Source organism: Pygoscelis adeliae, unplaced genomic scaffold, assembly GCF_000699105.1.
Source record: "Pygoscelis adeliae isolate BGI_AS28 unplaced genomic scaffold, ASM69910v1 Scaffold45, whole genome shotgun sequence".
Taxonomy (NCBI): domain Eukaryota; kingdom Metazoa; phylum Chordata; class Aves; order Sphenisciformes; family Spheniscidae; genus Pygoscelis; species Pygoscelis adeliae.
Genome location: NW_008825114.1, coordinates 12,832,743 through 12,856,493, shown reverse-complemented (window position 1 = coordinate 12,856,493; position 23,751 = coordinate 12,832,743). Strand labels below are relative to the sequence as shown.

Here is a 23,751-nt window from a genome sequence, read left to right as displayed (position 1 = left end):
AGCGCGGACCGGGAGAAGAGCCCGGGCCCGCCGTTCCCACCTCCAGCGTTGCAGGGCGAGGGCCCTTCCCGGTGACAAAGCAGCTCCTGCTCGCCCGGGCTGCTCTGGGCGCTGTTGGGCGAGTACCAGGGCCGATCCCGGCCCGGGAGAGGACTGCTGCCATCTGAGGCTAGCGGGGGTAGTGGAGACACCTCCCGCCTCATCTCCTCCCAGCTTCTTTCCTCCCTGTTGCAACGCTGAGAGCCGGCCCGGGAGGGGGTTGTTGTGGCTCGTGTTCGAACTCTGAGTTGTCCTGTCGAGCTGAGTCAGTCTGCAAGTAGTAGGCTGGCTGGCTAGCTAGCGTGACTGTAGACAACGCATGCAGTCACCTGTGTCGCAGCGCTGTATTGCCAACGGTTATCTTGATCTAAAACTGTCTTTAAAAACGGTGAGTAGGTTATGCAAAGATGTCTTTATTTTAGGGAAGTCATGTCTTTAGACTGTGCTTGTAAAATTTGCAGTACAAATAAAGCGCACCTTCTGCTGTAGTTATATGTGCTAGTTATTGATATGGTACTTAGCATGGCGGAACTGTTGGGTAACTGAGTTATCAGGGTCTGTCTTTTTTGCGTTCTTGTGAAAGTTTGTGCGCCGTGGTGCCTTTAGCTCAACAGAAGCAGTGACACCTACTGAATCATTGATGCTATTTCCTGCAACTCTCCTCTTTTTCGTGGAGGTTTTCCATGCAAGTATTGACTAGAACTTCATTTATTTAGATTAGAAAGCTACAAATCATAGAAAAGGTGTAATCAAAGTGTGAGGTAGGAGCTCTATAAACCCAGAGCCTGCTGCTTGTGAAGGATGTAGACATTGCTATGCTAAAATACTCTAGAAAGTGAAGCTCCCTGAAGGAGATTCAGCGCTTACTTCATTTTCCGTAGAATTTCTCTGAAATTCTCGCTGAAATGTCTTTGAATGAGGCAACTCAGTTTGACTTCACATTTTTTTGGTATGGTTGGTGACTGCAAACCTCACCAAAAAAAAGGTTACATGTGTGAGAGTGCCACTGGTGTCTAGATACAGAGCTTGAAATCATTCCTTATGGATGAGCTGAAAGACACTGTGTGGTTGTCAGAGGAGGATACAAAAGATGAAGTAAGGGCTCCCAAGTGTAAAATGTGGTGCCAGCACCTTGGCTAGGATATCAGACTCTTGCTCCACCTAGTTGCTGTGAAGAGACAAAATGCTGATATTTCTTTCAAGTTTTTACCCTTGGGTCTGTTTTAGATTCAGAGTTTTTTATGTCAGCATTTGGCCTGTAAGTATCCCAGACATAAGTTTCATCAAGGTCTTCTCTCCAGCTGCCAGAGAGGTGAGACTACTCCCTTGTCTTCACCGGTCTTTTGGCGGCTGCAGTATTGTATGCTATCAGCTACTCTCTCTGCAAGCTTAATCTAGGCATTTCTCCCAAAGGTAAAATGACTGTGTCTGCTTTTTAATGTTGTCCACTGCTTTCCCAGCAATCTCAGTCTGAAAGGGGTGCTTTTCGTTTCTCTGTTCTCCATAGATTTGTGCGCAGCATCAGTGCAGTTTTTGTAAAAGTCTTTGCAGGTTTGGGAGGTTTTGTTTTTTAAAAGTGGGATTCGTATGCTGGATGTAACCTGAGGATTGCATTTGCCCTGAAAAGCAGTCTGCAGTTAGTTTGGGTACTTAAGGAATTATAAACAGATTTACTTAAGATGTGAATTTTGTAATCTATTTGACTTTAACAAGATTGTTTCAAATGTGAATGCCAGTGGGGCTGCCAGGTTTTCAAATAAGCGATTATCTTAAACTGAAATAGTTATACAACCTAGCAAGAACATGACTTTTTACTGAAAGCAGCCATGCAAGTTTAGGTAATTAATAGAACACACTGCTTAAAACATCTTTGTTGTCCACAGATATCTTAAACTTTGAATGTTGTCTCTCTTGGAGCTGCTGTTAACAGATTAGATCTGCAGTTATACCTTGATTCCTGTGAAGTAGGATTGCCCCTGTGGGTCGACCGTTTGCTTGGAGTCCCAGACAACATCATAGCTAGCACTAAAAAATGCACTGTCCCTGTAGTGTGACTAGCATTGACTGTTTCTCTTAAACTGTAAAAATGAGCTGTTGTTAGTAACAACAGTCGATGTGATGTTTCTAGACCCAGCATTGAAAATAGGTTAATCTTAAATACAAAACAGGTTGAATGTCTGTTCAAACGCATCTGGGATCAGCAAGTGGTTTGTTTTGTAGGCATAGGTGGGCCAGCAATGCCTGCCGTATTTGCAGGTTGAAAAAAAAACCCAAACAACCCTAAACTCATACAGCAAAATAAAACCCATTCGGTTGTATATTTCTGTAGCTAATATTATGACTTAGTGAGTTGACTTGTTGTTTATTTGTTTGCAGTCATTTCAGAATACTGCCAGAAGAAAAATCTAGATTTTTATGTAAATGTTTTGGGTCATCAGAGCCAAATTTAGGGCTACACAAAGCATGTTTCATGTTGCTCTGCTAATCTAAATAAGGTTTGCAGTTGTCCTAAGTCAAGGAAGATTTTTCCCTATGATGGAAGACTTCAGCAACGTAGGATTTGTTATTGCTGATCCTGTGTTGTGCAGCTAGAACAGCGAGTATGCAGGTTGGAATGGAAAATAGCCTTCAAGTACAAAGCCACTCTGGGAGGTGAGTTGATTTCAAGTGCCACCCATCTGTCTTTTTTTCTGTGTAACCTATTTGATTGTGCTGAGCACAGTTTGGCTCAGTATTAGGACAAGGACCAAATATTTGCTTTCTTGACTGGGTGTGATATGATCTTGCTCTGTGCAAAGACTTCATGAATACATGGTGGGTAAAGATGAATACCTATAAGCCTGCTGACTTCAGCTGACCCTGACGGTGCTGACCCATTAGCCCAGTAAAACTGTTTGTCTTTTGTCTTTTTTTTTTTTTTTCCCCCTTTGGTTTATTTTCTGAGCTCATGACAATACAATCTTTGCAATTCCTTGCTTAGCAGAGTTGATTTAACAATGTGTTTTGATAAGGCCTGTATACAAAGAGAAAGTGCACTTATGTTACGGACGACTCATGTCTTAACGTCTTAGTGAATGACTTGAATTGTTTGAGTGGTGAGGTGTTGGAACCAGTTACATGGAAAAACATTTTTACTCTCATCATTTAGACTGTTTACAGCATAAAGGAATTTCAGAAGAGTATAAAGCTTGCTGAGACTTAATGGTGTGCTTCTTGTAATGCCCAGTGTTGACATTTGCAGTGTTCAAGAGTTTATTGTAACTGATTCAGAGTTACTGTCCACCAGTGTGTATGCAGACTGCAAGATACCAAGTTGTGCGTTTTGTGAACATTACAACTCTGACACCGAGTAACATGCCTTGCTATATATTTTTAACTGTTAGGCCAACAAAGAGTGGATATAGCAAATCTGCACTAACAATTTCAGAAGCTTGCAGTTGTTGCATAGAATTATTGTCAATCCTGTGATTATCTGAAAATTTCAGAGTAATGTTCATCTGGAAAAGTTAGTGAAATTGAGTTTAGTTCGACAGAAAACAGATTTGGTTCTTTTGCGGGTTTTTTCCATTTTTATTTAACTTCAACCTTTTTATGGAATTTCTCTTCAGTTCGGAATACAGTTTTCAGTAATAGCATATTTAACAGCTTGTAGTATGTTCTTTAAACTAAGTGAACACAGAAATATTGTGCTTTCTGTGCTACACTAAATTATAGATAAAAAGCCTGACTTACTGAATTTTGTGTGTAAATGTATACATTGTGTTGAGACTGCTTTTTGTCAAGTGGCGATCTCATAAAGTTGTGTTCTCTGATTACAACTTGAGTACAGTTTATGATTGAAACTTCAAATCCATAAATCCAGAGTTTCAGATTTGTGCCTGGTTCTCACAATCCCAAATTCGTAATGTTCTGCTTATAAAGATCACACAGGTGTAAATGTTAAGGGCAACATTGGGTGATTTTGTAGTGAAGCATCCTTCCTGACTTGCGTATGCTTTTAATATTTTATGTAATGCTTTACTTCATAAGAACAGCTTAATTTAAATTCTTTTAACTTAATCCAATTCTGTCTCAGCGTTTTTCTGTAGTCCAGGGATTAGTGAATGGTACAACCAAAAGAGGTTGAAACTATATAATGGAGTCTACTTTGTTCTTCTTTTCCAGGATTATGATTTAGATTTCTGTTGGCACCCAAGTCACTTGAGTACATGAATTGTTTAGCATTAGGTTTTCCATTGTCTGGTGTCTCAGTGCATTGAAACGCATCTGTGTGACTCTATGGAGTCTGCCTTGCAATATACTCTGATTATTCGTATTTCTTAAGCTATTTTTTTTCTCATTTTGGAAACTTGATTAAAATTGTTTTACAGCAACGGTAAATGGCTATTTGGTAGAATAAAAACCTTTAAAAGAAGGTATATTGACTTTCCAGATAGTTGGCTTAGTTGGATGTAACTCAGAAGTATCAGTTACCTAACCATGGTACTTAGCAAGTGTTTTCTGATAACTGACTGGCACATATAGTAAAATAAGAATTCCTACTTAAATAATACTATGAAGTGTCTTGTGTGCAGACACTTTTCTGCAGATAAACAGCTTCATTTTGATATTTCAAATTTTTTATCCTTTTTAAACTTCATCTGTGTCAAATAGGGCCTGCCTTCCTCCTGTGATTCACTGTGGAATTGTTTGGTTAGCATCCCTCACCCTCAGTCACAGGTCAGGGGTGTCACAGAATTTTTGAAGATCATCCTGCATACTGTTCAAAATCGCCAACAGCAGTGAAAACCCTAATGAATGAACAGCTGTGGTAGAGGTGTCACGGTATGAATTCTGTGCATTTATTTTAGAGCCCAGTCAACATCTCAATCCAGTGACTATAAGCCTTGGCTGTATAAGGAGGGTCACTGTCAGGGAGTAAGGTTAGGTCAAAATCTTAAGAATTGGGAATACATGGTGACATGGAGAAAAATGCTTTTATTTAGACTTCATGTTGTTGATGGGGTTAATTGTTCCCTACCACTGACAGGCTAAAAGGAATGTTAGCCATTATGTCTGTAGTCCACTCATTATTATATTCTGTATCACCTTAAATTTAAAACTTGCTGAAGTCAAACTATTTAAAGACGCTTACCTAGAAGGTTAGAGGAGAAGGAATTCTTCTATTGGCAGTAACTTGCATCTCAGTGTTTCCTCAGGAAAAATGGATGTTGCCCAAGCTCCTCCGAGTTAAGTTGAAGGACAAAACATGTAATGCTGTCTCATGAAAAAGAAACTATAGGATAGTTTCTCAAGAAGGAGCTCTACTGCAAGAATCCCATTTTACACGTAATCCTTTTATGCCCTTTTCCAGTCTCAGTGACTTGCTAGAGAACAGACTAGTTCTGTTGCAAGTACACCACTTCCCCCTAGTAGATTGCAAAGTGCCTTTATGGAGAAGGGAAGAATTGCTAACCATTTCTCCTAAGTCAAAGCATGGAGGAGTGTAGTGGCTTGCTGAAGGATGCCTAGAAAGGATCGAACTGGCTAGAACACGAGTCCTGAGCCCTTTCTACTAGGTTGCACTGCCATAGTTTTCCTTTATGGGCTACTAGCCTTGTAAGCTCGTCAAGAATCTGAATTTGTTTCTTGAGATGAGTTTTTCGTGAGTTTGATTGGTTGCTGAGATTTGAGGAAATAATGCAATTGTGAAACTAGCATGGGTCATTGGCAAGGGCAGACGAAGATAGTAACTCCATCGAGTCATGAAAGACAGAATACGCTTATATAGAAGCCTCATTTTGGGCGCGCTGTCTAGCTGCACTTTATCTGCTGCAAACCGTGGGCTGTGGGCCAAAAGTGCTTTCCTGCTTGAAACCACAAATTCTTGTTCCCCTTCCTGTTATAGTGTCCAGGAATTGTGCAGTGAAACCCTGTTTTCACTGACTCACTTTAATTCACAGTCATAAGATTACCAGGTATGATTCATCAGGAAAGGAGACCACAGCTATCAGCAGTTGTGTTGCCATGAGTGTGTTTGGTTCCTTACTTCTTGGGTCAAGAAGACCTGTTGCCATTGATGCTATTGTATAAAAGAAAGCTGGAGCTCATTAAAGTTAGCCTCTATTGAAACTTGCTGGGCACGGGTGTAAAACAGAGCGGAGTCTGGCTAAGTCATGGTTTAGTGGCATGGTTTAGTGGGCATGCAGGTGTTGGGTTGATGGTTGGACTCGATGATCTTAGAGGTCTCTTCCAACCTTAATGATTCTATGATTCTATTCTATGATTCTAATACGCTTAACTATGTATGTTACTAGGAATGTCAGTTGAAAGTTTAAATGATCATGGGTGTGTTTTGAAACAGCAGTGCTGAACAAGGTAATGTGATTTGAAAATCTTTCTTTGTAGTAGAACTGTTTGAGGGACTGCTGGGAACGTAAACTGCAGTTCAGCCCTCTAGATACAAACCTTTGCTTCCATGTCATCCACTACTGTGTTCAAAACAGAGTTTGGTGTGGGAAGAGTCAGCAACTTTGCTTTTTTATTGTCATCTAGATAAAGTTGTAGCTTAGTATTTTCAAAGCAGTTGCAGTTTTTAGGGGCCTGTTTTCTGTTACTTTTCAGTGGGAATCGGATGTTAATTCTCTGAGGCCTCTTTCAGACTGTTACTCTAATTTAATTTTTAAACATGTCTTATTAAGCCAAGGTTGACAGGATTTGGGAAAGTATTTTTTATTTATTTGTTTTCTTCTTTTTATTCCTTTTTCACAGCACTTTGTCATGTGAATGGATAGTAATGTTATTACAGTTGCTGTTTTTGATGTCATAGAGTGAATCAGCAAAAGCTTTTGAATCATGATGTAGTGGTAACATATCAAAGGACAGTTTGCATGTTAAGATTTTTACTTTTCCTGGAATAACTTTTTACCAAGCCCTTCCTAGGCCAGCTGGTCAGACGTTAATAGGTTAATGTTTAAAGTATGGATCTGCTCTGCAAAGTGACAGTGCAAAACAGTCTCTGTTTTAGTCAGCTGTTCTACTTCATGTGTATTCAGACATTTGCTTTGTTCAGTGACAAAATGTTTACTTTAACTAGCTCAGGTAGGAGTATGCATTTGTTCAGCACTGGGCATTAACACCATGATGTCCACCCATACCTTGCAAAAACCTTCAGAGGCAATCAAGTTGAGCAGGTGTAATAAAGTCCTAACTTGCTTCATGGAGCCTTTTTTTGTGTTAACATGGAACAAAAAAGCTGGGTTTTGTTAGCAGAGTATTGGGCTGAGTTTTTTAAATTGTGTGAAGATGAGGATATTTGGCATGGAAATTAAGGGTATAAACAAGAAGTGCTGGTGTGCTGCTAAAAAAAAGTGAATGTTCTCAATGTGAAAAATTACACCATTCCTGTCCTTTAAAAACAAACAAAAAAAAATTTAGAGAAACAAGTTAACTTGAGGTAAAATGGTAATGTGGGCAAGGTGCTTCAACAAGACTAGCTTTAGATTTGCTCTGATTCATGTCAAATCTACAAGTTCCCACGCTTTCAGGAGGCTGTGACCTTGAATTAATTCACTCTGGTTAAGAATCCTTATCCTTTTCTCCCTAGGGAAACCAGGCCTTTGTCTAGATGTTGGTCTTGTGTTTCAGTATGATTCCCATTGTGTTTCTCTCTGCCGATTTGTCTAATAATTGTGTCTAAAATTGACATAATTTTACATTATTTTTATTGTATTCAGTTACTAGAGGAGTACAATGAACTAGTTTCCATTAATATGCTAGGTGTTAGGTATAGTGAAACATTCTTTATTTTTATGACTTCAAGTCCTTTTCTATGCTCAGATATAACTGAACACCTTTGTAATATCACAGTGCCTGGTATTATTACAATGAAGTAAAACTTGTATTTTGGAACAGTAAAGCAAATCAGCTGTAAAATTCCAAGCAATGGTTTCATGTTAACAAAAAGGACAAGTCAGTGCAGTAGGAGAATTGGACAGAAATGCTCATCACTTCCAGCCAGTGACACTTCGAACTCCTCCTGCTTTTGGTTTTCCCAGGTGACAAAGTATTTTAACTGTAATTTACTAAGAGAGTTATTTAGTTCAGTTGTACAAACTGAAGATTTAAACAATACCAAAGTTTATTTTCTTACAACTGCCTAAATATATATTAATCCCCGTCATCATAATTTCATTTCCTTTATTCCTTTTGCTGTTGATTGTGTATGTTTAATTTGAAGCTCTGAGGTGATACATACTAGATTGATGTTTACAGTTCTGTTCAGGGAAAAGGAAATTGAGATAGTTGTCTTCACTGTTTATGCTGTCTTTCATTGCTGTAGCACCTTATGCCCCAAATTATTTGTTGCCAGTAAGAGTGGTGGGGAGTCCTATAAAAACTACACAGATAAGGTCTGTGGGAGTAAGAATGCAATTGCCAGTCATTTCTCTTGTCCTTTCACTGTCTGAATTTAAAGAAACTTCTGGGTTTTCCCCTTTACTGCGGGGGAATGGTCTTGCAGTTCAGTTACCATTAACAGTGGGAGACCGAGAATACTAAAGAGAAGTGTTTGCCCCCATAGGATGGTAAAGAGTCTTCTCCTTGACTTTATTTCACAATGCAAACAGTAGTGACTTGTGCTGGACTCTGACCTAAGGCTAATCATCTTCTAGTATTGGCAGAGATCAGGTGATGCTGAAGACTGACTTACTCATCTTTTGATTTTTAATTTTTTTTTTTTCCCCAGAAGCAACACATTAGATGCTGACAATTAAAAAAAAAAACCCCAAAACAAAAACAAACCCACACATCTTGAAAATGTTTTTGGGATTCCGTTTTATAAATGTATAGATGATTCTCTTTCCCCTGCCTCAGGAAAAAAATAAAAGTGTGTGGACCTAATCTGTTATGGGTGGTATCTTTGCCTGTTAACACTAATCAGCAGACTCATTTGCAAAATATCTTGCATGGTAACCTAGATTTTATGTGGTAGTCTTCTGTGAATGAAGTGTCAAACAGAAGGCTAGGTCCTGCTTATACCTTGTCATTTCAGAAGTCCCAAGGTTGTGCTGAATGCAAGTGAAGCTGGTGAAGAGACCTGAATCTTTTTTGCATCTTGGTTAGGCTTTTTATGTAAATATGCCTCAGCCAAAATTGGCTCAATATTCTTGACAGTTTTATTATTGTGGCTGGAAAGAGATCTATTGTGCATTTGGATCACGCACGTATGTTGCTGTAGAGGTTGTTTTGGGGGCCTGGTACATTGGCTGTTGCATTCATGTCTTACTGTAGTGTTGTTTTTGCAGATCATCTAAATAGCATTACATGCAAGTAGGGAAAAAGAAGTGTATAGCCTTTGATGCCTACATACTAGTAATATTAGATACTGTTGGGTTGTGTTCTGGAAATAGTGTTTTGTTTCCTTGACCTTATGGGTATATAGCAGCTTTTAGAAATGTGTGACAGGCCTTGGTTTAAGACAAAGTGATTTGAAGAAGGATATCGAACTATTAGAGTGTGTCCAGAGGAGGGCGACCAAGATGATGAAAGGTCTCGAGGGCAAGACTTATGAGGAGCAGTTGAGGTCACTTGGCTTGTTCAGCTTGGAGAAGAGAAGGCTGAGGGGTGACCTCGTCGCAGTCTACAGCTTCCTCAAGGGGGGCAGCGGAGGGGGAGGTGCTGATCTCCTCTCTCTGGTGACCAGTGACAGGACACGAGGAAATGGAATGAAGCTGCCTCAGGAGAAGTTCAGATTGGACATTAGGAAAAGGTTCTTTACTGGGAGGGTGGTCGGTCACTGCAACAGGCTCCCCAGGGAAGTGTCACGGCACCAAGCCTGTCAGAGTTCAAGGAGTGTCTGGACGATGCTCTCAGTCATATGGTTTAGTTTTAGGTAGTCCTGTGAGGAGCAGGGAGTTGGACTCGATGATCCTTACGGGTCCCTTTCAACTTGAGATATTCTGTGATTCTATGAATATTATTTATACTACAGCATCAGCCTTCTGATGAGAATTAAGTTGTGGATCTCACTGTCACAACATATTGTGGAAAATACGAGAATAAATTAATTTGGGTAAATGACATTACTCTTTGATTTGGCACAGTATGGTAGTCCTTTATTCTTATGCATTAGCTTGGTACCAAATTGTGAGTATTTCTGCTGGTTTTATGTTACTTTGGAATGCGTAATAAGAATAATTAACCAGAAGAATGTGGAATACGAAGCAACTGCCTAAACAGTTGCTCTGCAGAAAAGGGTCTAGAGTTTATAGCTGTTAAATAAGTCAGCACAGTTACACAAATATTTTCCCGCATGGATTTCTCACTTTTTCTTGTAAATAGGAATATAGCTTGCAGGATGTAGGGTTTATCCTGTTGTTCTACTAAGTATAGATGAGAACTGGTGTGGAATATTTTGGCCAGTTTTGAGCCCCACACTTACAAAACAATGTAATTGGATTTGAAAATCCAAACAGTGGTGGGAATGATTGGATTAGAAAACAACCCTAAGGAAAGATTAGCCTTACTGCAGCCCTTTATTCTAAGGAGAACAACGATCTGTTTGCGTTGTCCATTGTGGGCAGGACAACAAAGAAATAGGGTAGTGAAACACTGAAATAGGTTTCTTGGAAAAAAGTCGCTGGGGACCTCAGAGAACAGACTAGACAAACATGTTAGGAATAATTCAGGTAAGTAACCCACTTCGGGAAGGAATGGACTGAGTGACTTTCTGGAATACTTGCAAGTCTAAATATTGCCGGTATAAAGGCTGACTTAAAAGTTGGTTCCCCAAGAAGTGGAACTAACTCTGTGTGAGCAGACTTTTAACTAACCAAGGGCAACCTCCTCCCCAAACACAGAGACTTTTTGCCTTTGTTGTCTCTCAGACACTTGCCCTTTTTTTTAAATCTGGTTTTTTCTTTTCCTACATTATAAACCCTTTCAATTAGAGACTCACCTTCAAAGCATAATACAGTGGGATTTTACTTTCTTAGTCCTGCGTATTATAAAATGTAATTATTAATAACTAATTGCAAGAATAATCTTTTATTTTCCTGTATGGAGTGAGAATTCCCCAGGATGTTTGGGATGTTTTTTAAAGTAGTATGGTCAACTTAATTTTAAAATGTTAAACAGGGTGAACTTCTGAAGGACTTCCTAGCTGCCTGGGATTGTTTTAAAAATAGCTTACTGACTAGTCTTGTTGAATAAATTTATCTGGCTTTCTTATAATCAAGCATTCCTTAGTGTTTTTCTTGGATATCTTCCTTTTTAAGTTTTGTCAGTTTTTTGCTTTCAGTGAGAGCACTTTTCTAGAGAATAATAAATCTCAGTCAGAACTCAGTCAAAGCATAACCTGGTTACTATTGTGTAGGAAGGCAAGAAGGTATACAGTGGGCTTCCATGTTCAGTTGTTTTAATGAGGGTATGATTTCCTGGTCAGCTGAAGAATGTGGCTATTCACCATGCCCTGGGCTGCAAAACCACATTTCATGTATCTATGTCATGCGTTGAATGAGAAAGCAGAGCCACCTGAACGCTTTTGCCTGTGTGGAAAGGAATGCTAGTTTTGACACATGGAAGGCAGCAAAAATATGTCTAAGAAGAGAGGATACTTCTCTGTTCTGTTCCAGCAAAAGTGTAGACAGATTTATCGTACTTGTGACATTGCATCCTCAATCTTTCAGCGATGGATGGCTTCAGTGGCGCGCGTGTGTGTATATGTATGTATTAGTGTATACTTACTAGTATATAATTACATATGTACTTTACAGTGTGTGTATATATAGGTAGCATATATACTAGTATATATTTATTGTCAGGAATGCATGCCTGCTTAGTAGTAGTAGTCTTTAAGTGGAATCAGATTTTTGTTATTGCTAGTCATAAAACTAGTGATCTATATGTGAAACTCTGATTTTTACTGTACGAAAAAGAAATAACTATTTCCCATCTTCCTATGGACAAAAAAAGTTGAGAAAACTTAATGAAGTATTTCTAGATTGTGTAAACCAGAATGTGCAGTGCAAGTGGGGTAATACATCAAATGTGAACAAAATAGCTTGTCCTTAAATCATTAAAAAAATTATAGTTCATTATTCAATTACATAAATGTATAATATTAACTTTTTTGTTTAGTTAAAGGAAGAAATCTCTAAGCGTTTCAAGTCCCACACTGATCAGCTTGTGTTGATATTTGCTGGAAAAATTCTAAAAGATCAAGATACTTTGACTCAGCATGGAATTCATGACGGACTCACTGTTCATCTAGTGATCAAAACACAAAACAGGTAATGATGAGTGATCTTCTGTTTACCTCTAAGAAGTAAAAATACTCTGAATTTTTAACAGCTTCTGTTGGGCAAACCCAGAGTTGACTAAATCACTTTAATCAGCTCCTTAGTCACAGCTGATGCAGAATAACAGTCTGAAATTACAGTGCTCTTTTCTTTGGTTTATCTTGTATTTTAATTGGCTTCATGTTTCTAAGTGCAAGTCTCTTGCGTTTTTGTTATTTAACTTTTTGGTTTTAGGGCTGAGTGCTGGCTGTGTTTTGGCTTCATAGTTCTTAGATATCAGCTCTTACTGTCCATAAAGATACGTTGTGCAGCTCTTCTTTTCATGCGCGAAAACTTGCAGTGAATCCTTACCCACTGTTTTGGTAAAACAAGGCAAGAAAATTTTGAGACAACTGCTTTAGGGCAACTAATTTATCTGGCTGAACAGAAAGACTTGGATTGTAAGATTTGTTTGTTTGTTTGTTTTAGTGAGGCAACTTTAAAGTGATGAGAAAGTTGCATCAGTTGAGCTATGTCATCTGCACATTACTTCCTGTGAAGTGCCCAGAAGGCAAAGGCTGAACTAAAAAATGCTTTCAGCAAGCAGGGTAATACACCCCTCAATTGAATCTGGCTTGCTTAGTTAATAACATGTTCTTTGTTCTAGACTGAAAGTGTTCTTGCTCCTGTTCTACTTAAGCCTGTCTTGTTTGTAGTAAGGATCTCCTCCTGTGGGAAGATGTCAGATGATGAAGGAAAGAGCACGGAACTTAGGAGAGAAAGGAAATATACTTTCCCTTTCCAGGCCTCACCAAGTCACAAAGGCCTATTAGCAACATGAGCATTAAATTTAGGCACCTGTTTAAATTAGTAGCATTAGCATTAAATGTAGGCACCTGTTGAAATCAATGTCTTCAATTCCATGCTCACATCCTGGCGAGACTGTCTTCTCTGTCCTGGAGTCATGTCTCTGTCAAAACACCTTTGTTTGCACTGGCAGAGGTCTCCCTTCCCTGCCCTATGCCTCCACAGCCTGAAATTTAGGCCTGATAACCATCCCAGTCTTGTGTACAGTATTAGCTAATACTGCAATTTTGTGCTTCATGCATTTAAACTAGTATTCTGCTGTTGTCATGACTTCTGCTTTTTTTGCCTGCAGTCTTGAGTATGGCAGAGGGGCTTCATGAGTAGTGATAGCAGGATGCTTTTGACTTGCACAGTCTTCAGAGGGTTCATAGGTTGGACCTACAATAACTATATGTACTGAAATACCAGTGCCAGTCTCTTGTACCTTCTTGCACTTTGCCTCTGGGCGTAGGAGCACCCATGCGCAATGCCATATTTATGGCTTTTGGGGAATTTTTGGTGTCCCTGCATCGGTCCTATCAGTATTGCAATCCATGTCTCCCCTCTGTCCCACTTAGAGTGTATTACCGTTATCTTCAGAATGTTTTAATCGTGTCTCAGACAAGGAATTATAAACGAAGAACTACAGACCCTTTGCATGTATCTACCCTGTCTTCAAATGAGGCAGTAATGTTTTCACCTACTAGCTTTGCTTGAATGAACTAAAAATATGCTCCTAAGACCTGCTAAAAACAATTTCCACCACAATGAAAATTACCCTTGAGAAAGCATAACATTGTCCTGAACCATCTCAATATTCTTACTTAAATACCTGGATTTTATGGTTGACCCAAAAGGCAAGACTTAGACCCTGCTGGTGTGGCCTGGCAAGTGCTGATTTTCAGTCATGAGTATCAAGATTTGGATTGCTCCCAACCACTTTACAGTATGCCATTTACTTTTCTGTTGACTGTTGCTGCTACTGTTGGTGCCATATATCTGAATAAACAAAAGTTCTTTCCAAAACTAGATCTGAAGGTGATCTTTTCCCTTCTAAACAATATTAGATGTGTAACGTTCAAATAGGAATCCTCATATATCCCAACCAATCCTTGTTGAAAAAGGATAATTTTATTATGGTGCTACATTTTCGAGAATGATACAGGCTTCCAGTGTAATCTTGTAACCTGGCCTATACAGTGTCAGAGTAGCAGTGAGTGATTAGCAACGGGCAGTGAAGATGCATTGAATTTCTGAATACAAAGTTCTAAGTCAACACCTATAACTTGTTCACAAGCGACAGGAGGAAAGATAATGGCAAAGTGCATGTAAGAGATGATGTGCACTTTACAGGAATTTCACTCAAGGACTTGAAGCTGACAGACTTGACACTCAAACCATTATCTTGAGGGTATATACCCCCAATTTCCATAGAAGTGCTATGAACTGCAAGTTTTCAGTCTCATCTACTTATCTGTCCTGCTTTGAGAACCTTTCTTGTCTCTTACATGAAGAGGTACGGTTGCTTTTCAAAATAGTTTCTCAACCAAATAGGGTTTTATGCTTATTATTTTCCTTTTGCTTATGGAGGAAAGACGTGTTTTCTAGACCAAAGGAAACCAAGTATCTCTAGCAGCAGATCCACGGTCAGTATACAGTCTATAATCTTCCTCACTGAAGTTAAAGCTGCTTGGCTAACGGTATGAATCTTGTGTTCAAAGTTCGCAGTTGCTGTTAATGTTACAGAGTATTAATGCTTGTTCTTCTCAGGAGCCCAGAGTTTCACCCGATGCCTTAAGTCAGGGCAGCTTATGTCAAAGCCAAGTATCCAGGTATTCCGTTTCCTGGATTGTTAGCATCTGTCTGGAAGGTTTCCTCTAGAACGGGTTTTCATTCACCAGACTCTGTGTGTGTTTTAATAGAACTGAAAGTAAACTAGAAAGGAATACAAATTAAAATATGCAAAATGTAAGTCATAGGAATCACTATGGACTTAAGTTTTAGAAGAACTGTTAGATCTTGTGGACTCAAATTCATTTCTCCTCCTTCACACCCAGAACATCAGTAAGAACTTGAATGAGGTGATTTGGTCCCATGGCATCCTATACCTTCATGACTCGGCATGCCACGTTTTATTTACCTGTTTACAAGAACGCTGGTCAAATCAGCAGGGTATACTAGCAGATGGCCTACTTACAAGCTAGTGTTGATGATTTGGAGAAAGGCTTGCAATGTGTGCAAAGTATTTCATTGTTCCTTTGGTTTCTCTCTATGGTTTTGGTGGCTGATGTTTATCCTGGAGTCAGTGAACTCTTGGAAACCTCAGCGAAGCCTCTGGACCTGAGGCATCTCTCAGACTTGTTTGGTTTGGTTGGTTGGTTTTTGGTGTGGTGGGGTTTTTTTGGGGGGTTCCCCCCTGCCCCAGTCTTTGCTTTAGTGAAAGAAGCACAGAATTTTATTACAGCAGAAAGGTACTCTGAGATGAACTGAGATATGAAATTCAGTGTACTGTCGAACCCTCAAATCTTTGAGTGAGGTCTGAATTCATAGTTTCTACAAGTTATTTTATGCTATAGTTCTGCAAATACAGGCATTTGAGATTGATTGTTGAACCAGACTGAAGAACTGATTTGGATTTCAAACTAGCCTCTTTTCTTTTGAATAGAGGCCAGGTTAGCTTTACACAAGCTCAGTTCCTTGATCTCTTTTACTACGTGGCAGCACCCATGTTTATGCCTCTGCAGTAGAAAGGTGTGGTGAGTATATGACTTGGGCAGCCCTTAGTGCCTGTGATAAATGATGCTGGCTTTAACTTTGTGTAACTACGTTTTTACCCTGTTCTTGAAGTCTTAAAGTTTATTGCGATACTGATACTTGTCTTGTAATGAAATAAGACATTAACTGAATTTCACATTCAGTAAGGCATCCTCTTAAAGATGTGGCATGAAATAAATCCAACATTAAATCTTGCTAGGCTTTATTTCTTTAGGCCACAGGCATGTAGTCAGTAGTATTTGAGTATAGTGGAATAAGGCAAGGATCCTTAAAGCGAGTTAAGGACAGAGGAAACAATTCATTGGCAGGCATCCCAAGGATAGGGTGAGAAGGTGGTAATGGCTGCAATGGTGCCTGTCCATTTTTTTAATGTTTCAAACTACTGTTCTGAAAAACCAATGACATTACAGATGTCTGAGAAAGATTTGTTACAGGAAGCCGTCTAGAGATAATAGTGTGATTTTTGAGAAGAGAATCTTAATTTACATTTTGATTCTAAGTATGATACTATTCCTGTATTTAATGGCATTATTTAAATTAACTTGTTAAACTTGCAACTTTTAAACTTGCTTTTCTAGATCACAAGACCACCCAGCTCAACAAGCAAACGCCGCTGGGAGTACTGCTACTACATCAACATCAAGCAGTAGTACCTCAACACCAGCTTCAACAAATAGTAACCCTTTTGGCTTGGGTAAGAATATTTGTTAGGTAGCATGGTGGGTATCTTCTCTTGGATTCAGGTAATTGTCCCTGAAGCTTTATTCTAATGTAGACAGAACTTTTAAAAAAAACAAACAAACAAACACACCACCCAAAAAACTGATTACATATATCTATGGTATTGGTTGTAGAAGGTTTCTGATCAGTAAGTTATCAGAGGAAAGCTGTTTCCTTAATTTCATATGCAGAACTTCAGACTTGTGCTGTTCCACCTTCCGTAGTAAGCTGCCACTGATGTTATATTCTGGCACTATGGGTAATGAAACTCCTTCCAGCGTCCTTGTGCTCCTTAAAAGCACGTCTGAATTGCTGTGGGGAGAGTATTGATGAAGTTGGACCTGTAACATGAAGCCAAGATCTGGAACAGAAGTTAACAAAATGCTGCTAATCTTACAATTCAGTATTTCTCAGGTTCCAAGTTCGACAGTATTATCAGTTTTCTCTTTCATGAATAAAGAGGCTGCAGTCTGTTGACTTGAAAATATTATTTATTTCCATAATCACAGTAGGGTTTTTGGTTCATTCTTTTTCATCTCATTTGCTTTCAGGGTGTGGGGAAGAGGTAGAATTAGCAATTGCTTACTATGGTTAGCTTTTCCTTCTTAGGTGTAAAGAGTTCTTCAGACTGACTAGTACCTTTTGAAATTTTTTGTTTAGACTCAGCAAAGGAAGGGAATTCAAAGCATAATTAGTTCTTGGTGCATTAGTAAGAAGAGGAGCTCTACTTTTAATTAGAATGGAGAATATGAGTCATATTGGGAGATCTCTTGGTTATAGTCTAACCAAGAGGAGACAGATAAATGATTATTGTAAATGCATTGGAAAGTGTTGGGGGGGGTGGTAGGGAACCTAAGGCCCCAAAACTCAAACATCCCTTGTTTCTTAGCTGTGGAAAATGAGAAGAAAAGCTGTTAGAATTGTAACAAGTTATATTTCAGATGCAGTTTGGATTTTTAGTTATGTGTCTTGTTATTTAAAGAAGCAAACTCTTAGTGGATAACTCCTTAACAGCCTTGCAAAGATGGACTTTCCGTTTGTTTTCATTCTTTTGAAGTGTGGGATATGTTCAAGTATTTTGTCTTTAGAAAGAACCTGGATGTGTTTAGAAGTATACTAGAAGTTGAAAGTTCAATTATATTTTTTTCATCCTCTTAAAGGTGGCCTTGGAGGTTTGGCAGGTCTGAGTAGCCTGGGCTTAAATACATCAAACTTTTCAGAGTTGCAAAGTCAGATGCAACGGCAACTTATGTCCAACCCAGAAATGATGGTTCAGATAATGGAAAATCCATTTGTTCAGAGCATGCTTTCAAATCCTGACCTGATGAGGCAGTTAATTATGGCTAACCCTCAAATGCAGCAACTGATACAGAGAAATCCAGAAATCAGTCACATGCTGAATAATCCAGATATAATGAGACAGGTATGTAGAAGGATCTCTGTAAGTTCATGACCTTTGATTATACTGTAACTGTGAACAACAGAGCAGGAATTGGACATGCTTAGCTTAGTGCTTAAACATTCTTGAAGTATTTAGGCTTGTTAGGAAATCCATAAAAGGTTGCTGTAGGCAACTGATGTTTGTATTTCTAGTTGTTAATGTCTGAAATAGACTGATAATTCAGAAAATCTGCAGCATAGTTTTGAAAGACATTGAAGACTGTGTAATCACGTCTTCCGAGGTTAGAGTTGGATGTCCCTGTGTGCACTTGAAACCTTCTGTTGTCTAGCCAACAATGACTTTACCAAAAGTAGTAATTCTCCAAAATACTACACATTTTCATTTTATCTAACTGTGGGCACTTCTGAGTGCTTTTAAAATTAGATGGTATGTAAGATATGCTGTGTGGCAGAAGGTATCAAAAAACAAGTGGATGCTTTTGAAAATGTAGGTATTTATTTTGAAGTTCATATTATAGGCTGCCTGCTGTAACAATGTTAGAAATAGTAGGAGTATATTGTGTTGAAAACATGAAGAAAGAAAAGAATGGTTCATTCAGGGTTTTTCTTCTGTTTAGCCAGTGCTTCCTGACTCAGCCAGCATAGTGACGGTTGTGGTAGAATGCTGGCTAAATATCTAATTCAGTTGACTTCCACTAAGCTGACATGTTGATTTGGCTTTAATCATAATTTCAAACTGGGTTAGACAGTGGTAACTGAGATATTGTCAAATGCTGACGTTTTCACTTTAGAATGGATTTCTTATTAATACAGATTAAACGTTCCACTTCCCTAGACACTAGAACTTGCTAGAAACCCTGCAATGATGCAGGAAATGATGCGAAACCAAGACCGAGCCTTGAGCAACCTGGAGAGTATACCAGGTGGATACAACGCCTTGCGACGTATGTACACAGATATTCAGGAGCCAATGTTGAATGCAGCACAGGAACAGGTGAGAAAAGATTGCAAATGCCACTGAAAGTAAATATTTTTTAAAAATAAAAGCAGGTAAGTAATGTAAATTTCCAAATGTGTACTTGACAAAACATTTCTTCAAGCTTGAAGTCACTGTGTAGCATCTTACTCTTGGGAGGAAAGATCTTTAAAAATTCTGTGCTCTTCTAAGCTTGAAGAAATACAGATATCGCTTTGTGTGTTTGCGAAGCTATTTTAAAGTTAATTAATTTCTCTATTACTTAAATTTGAATGCCTTTAATTTTTTGACTTAAAATTCTGAGGTCCAGGAAAATTTTTTAAGGGTGTGTTTAGTAACTTCGAACCTAAGATGGGAAGAAAAAAAGGCTTTGAAGTTGGAAACCAGTATGCAAGATACAATCTTACTGTGATCAAAATACCAGTGTAGTAGCAACACTGCTTTCAAAAAGAAATACGATTTAATTTTTTTGGAGGTGCTAGTATCTCTCAATGTTGGCGTCTTTTCAGAATATTTACAGTGAATTACTGTAGGATGGTGAGTATAACTGATCAAGAGCCATCAACATTTGTCTTCATGGGTAATTTTGGAAAGGTAACTTGCTATTTATAGCAGACTTAAAAATGGTTGCCTGTAGTAGATGATACATGTTTGCTTTCCTTCCTCTGTAGTTTGGAGGTAACCCATTTGCTTCTTTAGTAAGCAATGCATCAACAGGAGGGGACAGTCAGCCATCTCGTACAGAAAATAGAGATCCTCTACCAAATCCATGGGCTCCTCAGTCCAGCTCACAGACTTCCACGACAAGTACCAGCACCAGTGGTGAGAGTGGTGGCAGTAGTAGTGCTGGAAATAGCACCTCTGGCAGTACGGGACAGAGCTCAGCTGTACCAAATATGGGACCTGGACTAGGAGGTGTGTTTGTTATTGCAATTGCATATATTTGCACATACTTGGGAGTTTGCTGAAATGATTCTTTCATTAGAAAGAGAGGTTTTGATTCAAAGTTTTGATTGCTATTTACTTTCGTAGAACATTTGACTAGTCTCAAAGTCCTGTGGAAAAACAAACATGAAAAGTAAACAAAGAGTGATAATAGTACTTGTGTATTGCCTTAAAATAACAAAGGTAGGGAATCTCTAGATGAATGACAGTATTTTCCTGTTTGGAGGCAAATATGAAAACAGCTAATAATGTAGATAAATAGTGGGGCTGCTTGTTGGCTACAGCCTCTGTCTTAACTTCGAGGGTGGATGCATCTGTGTAAGCAGAACCACATTGAGGTGTATTTTAGGGACTAAAACTCTCAGAAACCAAGTGGTTATATCCTGGTTTTAGGGAGTCTAATTCGTCTGATGATAGTCAGGATGTTTACTGAAGTGGCTTTTTACTTTTTTTAAGCTGGTATGTTCAACACGCCAGGAATGCAGAGCTTATTACAGCAGATAACAGAAAACCCACAACTTATGCAGAATATGTTGTCTGCACCCTATATGAGAAGCATGATGCAGTCATTAAGCCAGAATCCTGATCTTGCAGTACAGGTAAATGCATTTGGTGTAGTAATGTATTGTGTGCATTGAAGTGAAAAAAAAAAAAAAAGAAAAAAAAGAAGAGTTGAATCTATAATACAGTTAAATTTTCAATTGTGCCAACATCTCAACAGCTGTCTGTAGTGAATGGCCCAGTTTTTAATGTAAATGCCTAACTCACTGAAATTATTACCTACCTACATTTAACAATTTGTTGCAGTGAGCTTCTTCAATTTGTAGTTGGACATCATGCTAGGCATGCTTCTAAAATAACTTGTAAGGTTGTGTATGTTTTGTACAGCCCTAAACTTGTGACCCAGTGTAAGAACCAGTTAGAGAAAACAAATGCTTTGGTTGTGAATTAAGGTAGATCTGCCAGTAAATAAACAACCCCACTAGCCTGGGAGGAGAGAAGTGAAGGGAGGGGATTTGGTGCCACATCCAGGCATTATTCTGGTTTTGACTTCTCTTTTGTGACCCATGCTCACTGTAAAAGTGCAGATGCTGTTTTATGAATGGTATCGTAGAAGTGCTTCCAAATTTTCCTGTACCAAGATTAAAAAAAGTTACCTTTTCTGTATTAAATACAGAATTTTTCCATAAATATGGAAAATATCCCTGACAAAGTGTAAAAACTTCTAGATCTGTTGTGGAGGCTGAACAGAAAAAGATTTTCCTGTAATATAAATGAGGTTGTCTTGGCAAGTATCTGGCAATTCATTCACTTAAAAGATAAAAAAAACAACCAAACAATACCGTAACAACAACCACAAAAACCAAAAAACAAAACCAGAAAAAACCTGCAATGTGTTCAGGCTGGTGGTTCATAACAAGTTTTGGCCAAAGGAGAAGTAGATGATCATTATTCTGTGAGGTTATTTTCACAGACTATTACCATGTAAGTAGTTGTCTTAAAAACCCCCTGTGGTTTTTACTGCTTGATCTTTGAAGTTAAATATTTTTGTCCCATAGATGATGTTGAATAATCCTTTATTTGCTGGAAATCCTCAACTTCAGGAACAAATGAGACAACAACTTCCTACTTTCCTTCAGCAAGTAAGATGAGATACTAGCTGTTAATAAATGTCTTCAAGTCAATGAGCAATATTTTCAATAAACTGGTGTCTTTCTTTGATTTGGCTAAAAGCTAGATTCTGTAATATATTCTCATTAGCTTTTGACACCAACTTAGATTGTCCCTTGATAATAAATTCTTGCTTGATGTCTCTACCCCTTTCGTAAGTTAAACCTGACTTCTAGTGAATATTTTTGTCTGTGACTAGCACAACCGCTTAGATTTGCTCTTGCTTCTTTGCTTAGAAGGAATACTTATTCTTACTGTGCACCAGCCAGAGAACACGTTTGCGACATGATTTGTTTCGCAATTTAAAAAGATTAGTATTTTTCCCACTACTAGAATAAAGTTTCACTATGTTTTTCTCGTACATCTTAAGTATTTGGGTAAAGAGCTCTTACAGCATGCCTAGCTAATTCAAAAGAAGTGGGTTCTGAAGTTTTTTGCCTGTAAAGGTTGCCCTACCACCATCTTCTCCTCTTAACAACATTGTGCTTGCAGCCCAGGTATATGCTTGATATTAGCTGTCACAGCGTATAGTAGTACTGTGTCTATTATAGTAGTACTATTTACTCCCTAAATAGGAGCAAGCAAGATTTTTTTTTTTTTTTTTTGAATTGAAAATTTAATCCAATGCATGAGTTCTGTCATTAGGCAGCCCTTGCAAATCAGAGTAAATGTGCGTTGCCAAGATCTGATTGCACACAGGCAGTTTTATGAGTAAAAATAATTAATACATACATGAATTACAGTAGCAATTGTTTCAACCACATGAATGGCTGTAGTGTTTCATAATGCCACTGCTTTGTGATGACTCAGTAGTATCTGAAGAGCTAGTATGTTTTGAAATCTGTGAATAAATGGTAATTAATGAAGGCACAGTAGGAATCATTTCTGTTTCCTTTGGGTATCTCCTTCTGTCAATATAACCTTGGGGTTTATCTGCACCGCTAGTTCTCTGTTGTATTCACTATGTTAGGTCAGATGACCAGCAGCATTAGCAGGTGAAGAAAAGTGGAGAAATATCTGGGTATTTTCAGAATGTTGACAGTATTGCAGCTCATACTTCCTTGCTTATCTATGGGCATTTATCTAATGGGATTGGGTGACAGAAACCATGGAATGTTCCTCTGCATAATGGAAGGCATCCTTTGCAATGAAGGGCAATTGCCCAGCAGAAATAGGAAAACTCATCTGTGAGCTACTCCATCTGCAGTTTTTATACACGTCTTAACAAGAATTGCTGCTCCTTAACAGCTGGAATTTATAACATTAATAGAGACAAGATCCAGGTCACCTAAGTGCTCTGAGAATTGTTGGGCCACCATTTTTGTAAACAACTCCAAATATCAGACAGTAAGTTGTGAGAGTGAGAGCCCTTGAGTATTATACATTTGCTTCCTAGTATGTTTTGCAGTGTATTTCTATTTCTCTGGGCTGTGAGGGCACTACAGATATGAAGACATGCACAAATAGTCATGCTCAAACTGCTGTGGTCTGAATTTAGCTAGGAAAAAGAAATATTTTATAACTTAGATATCTATTGGTCAAGTTTCATTGTGTTCAGCATTGTTGCTTACCAGTAGTATGATTCTAGAATGATGTTGGACTAATACAGTCCTATGGCTTTGAAAGATGATGAAGTCTGCTAGAAGAGGTAATGAAAAACACTTTTCCTTGTGTACTTCTCATTTGAAAGGCTTTGCCCACGCCTAGAAAGTTCATTGATCAACTCCTATGAAATTTTTCTCAAAAAAAGAAAAAATACCTGAAGGATTTCATGTAAATATTCAAATATAAAGTTGAAAAACAAGTTCTGAAATGATGTCGGACTCTGTAAAACATCCAGTGATAAAGATTAACTTTAAATATCTGGACATGATTAAGAGTTTCTCTCCTTTTCTTAGATGCAGAATCCCGACACGTTATCAGCTATGTCAAACCCTAGAGCAATGCAGGCTTTGCTACAGATTCAGCAGGGCTTGCAGACACTAGCAACAGAGGCGCCGGGGCTTATACCAGGGTAAGAATCGGTCTTACAAATTTAGGCAAGAACTTTTCTCTTGTCTTATGTTGTTCATTCTTTTTCACATGTAGAGATTTACCCAGTTTTTATTAAAGAAGATTCCT

At 38.5% G+C, this 23,751-nt stretch overlaps 1 protein-coding gene across 1 annotated transcript in view; it reads left to right on the top strand.

The window, feature by feature from the left end:
• Positions 1 to 358: 358 nt before the first annotated feature.
• UBQLN1 (ubiquilin 1) overlaps positions 359 to 23,751 on the top strand; it is a 26,728-nt gene continuing 3,335 nt past the window's right edge. Inside the window, exons 1-9 of the mRNA XM_009328190.1 lie at positions 359 to 427; positions 12,157 to 12,308; positions 16,496 to 16,611; positions 17,798 to 18,060; positions 18,874 to 19,032; positions 19,686 to 19,929; positions 20,416 to 20,558; positions 21,519 to 21,602; positions 23,529 to 23,644. Coding sequence (XP_009326465.1) covers positions 359 to 427; positions 12,157 to 12,308; positions 16,496 to 16,611; positions 17,798 to 18,060; positions 18,874 to 19,032; positions 19,686 to 19,929; positions 20,416 to 20,558; positions 21,519 to 21,602; positions 23,529 to 23,644 — 1,346 coding nt within the window. The remainder of the gene's footprint in view (positions 428 to 12,156; positions 12,309 to 16,495; positions 16,612 to 17,797; positions 18,061 to 18,873; positions 19,033 to 19,685; positions 19,930 to 20,415; positions 20,559 to 21,518; positions 21,603 to 23,528; positions 23,645 to 23,751) is intronic.